Source organism: Helianthus annuus, chromosome 8 (assembly GCF_002127325.2).
Source record: "Helianthus annuus cultivar XRQ/B chromosome 8, HanXRQr2.0-SUNRISE, whole genome shotgun sequence".
NCBI lineage: Eukaryota > Viridiplantae > Streptophyta > Magnoliopsida > Asterales > Asteraceae > Helianthus > Helianthus annuus.
Genome location: NC_035440.2, coordinates 105,639,578 through 105,642,055, shown reverse-complemented (window position 1 = coordinate 105,642,055; position 2,478 = coordinate 105,639,578). Strand labels below are relative to the sequence as shown.

General features: G+C 40.0%; 1 protein-coding gene across 1 annotated transcript; it reads right to left on the bottom strand.

Moving 5' to 3' along the window:
- Window positions 1-316: 316 nt before the first annotated feature.
- LOC110887659 lies at window positions 317-1,576 on the bottom strand. Its single transcript, XM_022135236.1, has one exon. The coding sequence runs from the start codon at window positions 1,574-1,576 to the stop codon at window positions 317-319; it is 1,260 nt and encodes a 419-aa protein (XP_021990928.1).
- Between the last annotated feature and the right edge of the window lie 902 nt (window positions 1,577-2,478).

Genomic DNA, 2,478 nt, shown 5'->3' with positions numbered 1-2,478 from the left:
ACATAAGCTAAATATGCCCTACTCTCATTAAGCACATACTTAATGGCTTGAACGAGGGTACATGTCTTCGCTTCTACCTCTCTTTCGCCTTGTATATTTAATCGCCTTCCACTTGGAGATTGAATAAGCATCGTTTTGGTTTCACAATTTATCTCCGCGTGGTTTTGAGACATCCAATCCATACCCACTATTACTTTAAATTCCCCCAACATCATAGGTATAAGATCGATGTCAAACTCCTCACCTTCGATGGTTAATTTACATCTCTTACATATTTCGTGCAACAAATAATTTTTGCTATCGGCTAGTTCTACTTCTAAGGGCATCGACATTCGTTAACTTTAAAGGAAGGATGTTGTACAATTTCATTTGAGATAAATGACATAGTGGCTCCGGTATCAAATAAGACATAAACCGGTATGGAGTTTAATAGAAATATACCTGAGACCACATTCGGATGGGACTTGGCTTCTTCGGACGTGATTTGAAACATCCTTCCCTTAGCCCTTGAACCCTCTTGCTTCTTATCTTCCTTTTTCGATTCTTGCTGAAGTTTTGGGCATTCTGATTTGATTTGCCCCCTTTCAAAACAATTGAAACAAGTCTTCGGGTTGTTCGGGCATTGATAAGATGAATACCCCTCCTTACCGCATTTGTAGCACCCCTTTTTGCCCAACAAACACTCTCCAGTATGGAGTTTTCCACAAGTCTTGCAAGGAGTAATTCCACCTTTCGACTTATCCTTCCTTCCTTGATCTTGAAACTTCCCCTTTTTAGATGGATTAGAACTTGCACCCCTTTCACTTGGTCTCTTTTCACCTCGCTCTTCTTGCCTTTTAATTTCAATCTCTCTATCCCGTGCTAAATTAATAAGCTCATCAAGGGTTTCACATTTTGAGGGAGTGATGAACTCTCTAATTTCTGCCTTTAACACGCCATAGAAACGATTGATCTTCATTCTTTCGGTAGTTACAAAATCCCCACAGAACTTCATCTTATCCATGAAAGCATTTGATATCTCGTTTACTGACTCATTTTTCTGCCGGGGGCGTAAGAAATCCTCCTGAATCTTGTCAATAGCCGACTGAGGACAATGATATCTCATGAAGGGCTCCTTGAACTCTTGCCAAGTCATAATTTGAAGTCTATCCTCGCCTATTTCCTTACTGTGCGCATCCCACCAATCTTTCGCCTGAAGAGTGAGTTGGCCAGTAACGAACATCACCTTATCTTCATTATCACAACGGCTTCGAATAAATACTGCTTCTATATTTGAAATCCATCTTTGGCATGCGATCGGGTCGATTTTACCATCATACGTTGCGGGATTGCACGCCATGAAATCTTTATACGTGCACCGTCGTTCTTTGCTTTTACTTTTAGATCCCTCTATCAGTTCTTCAATCTTGCTTGTCATCATGGCATCCACAACTCCCAACACCTGACTTTCTACTTCTTGAGCTAATCGTGGAAGATTAGCTTGCATAACCCCTTCTGCCACTTCTGTGACTTTATTGTAAAATACTTCTTGACGAGCAGTATCATCATCATCATTAACGTTGCTTGCATCAGCCATCTACACAATGTCATGTTTTCGTTTAATACAAAACACAAACTTTCAGTATATCATTGTTTATTAATCAGCATTTACTTAATCTATCTCATGCAATTCGGTTCATCACTTTTGATTCTTACGAATTCATTCTTGTTGAAATCACTAATTGTGATTACATACACCTATTAAGCCTTATATGAATTCTACTTAGTCATGAAATAAGTTTTTGGATAGCCCGGCAACACAAAACGTTAAACAAAAAAATCAGCAAATCGATATTGTGTAAGCCGTCGGCGACGGCTAGGATGCCCGTCGGCGACGGGCTCTTAAAATGGGCGTCGGACATGTTTACCCGTAGACAGGGTGTTAGGGCGTCGGACGGGGGTATGGCGTCGGCGACGGGTGTCTGGCCGTCGGCGACGGCCAGCCGTTTGTTAGTCCGCTGCAGCTTTGTTTTTTAACATTTTAATTCTTTCTCGGGTCCGTTTTCCAGCCGTACGGTACTTGGAATTCATTGTTTTGCTACCCATAATGACTACTTCACATCCTTAACTTAACTTTGCATCTCAAACTCATTACATATACTAGTATTCATCGGGAACTTAAATTATTACCTCATTGGCGATATTAGAGCGAGCACACTTTCGAACGAGCCATCGGTTTGAGTTCAAGCATCGCGTTAAGAGCTCGAATCCCTCAAACCTAGGCTCTGATAACAACTTGAAACAACCGTTTTTCCGTAATAATAAAATCTTTTACAAAAGTAATTTAATAGACATCAAAAATTCCAACCTTGATACATAATTGAATTTTACAAAAATTGGGCATGACCCGTTCGTAAAACGAACATGCCCCCTGTTTTCTTAACATAATCCACTAAATAACATTTTACGATCCAAAGACATAAAACTACTAAAAGTAAA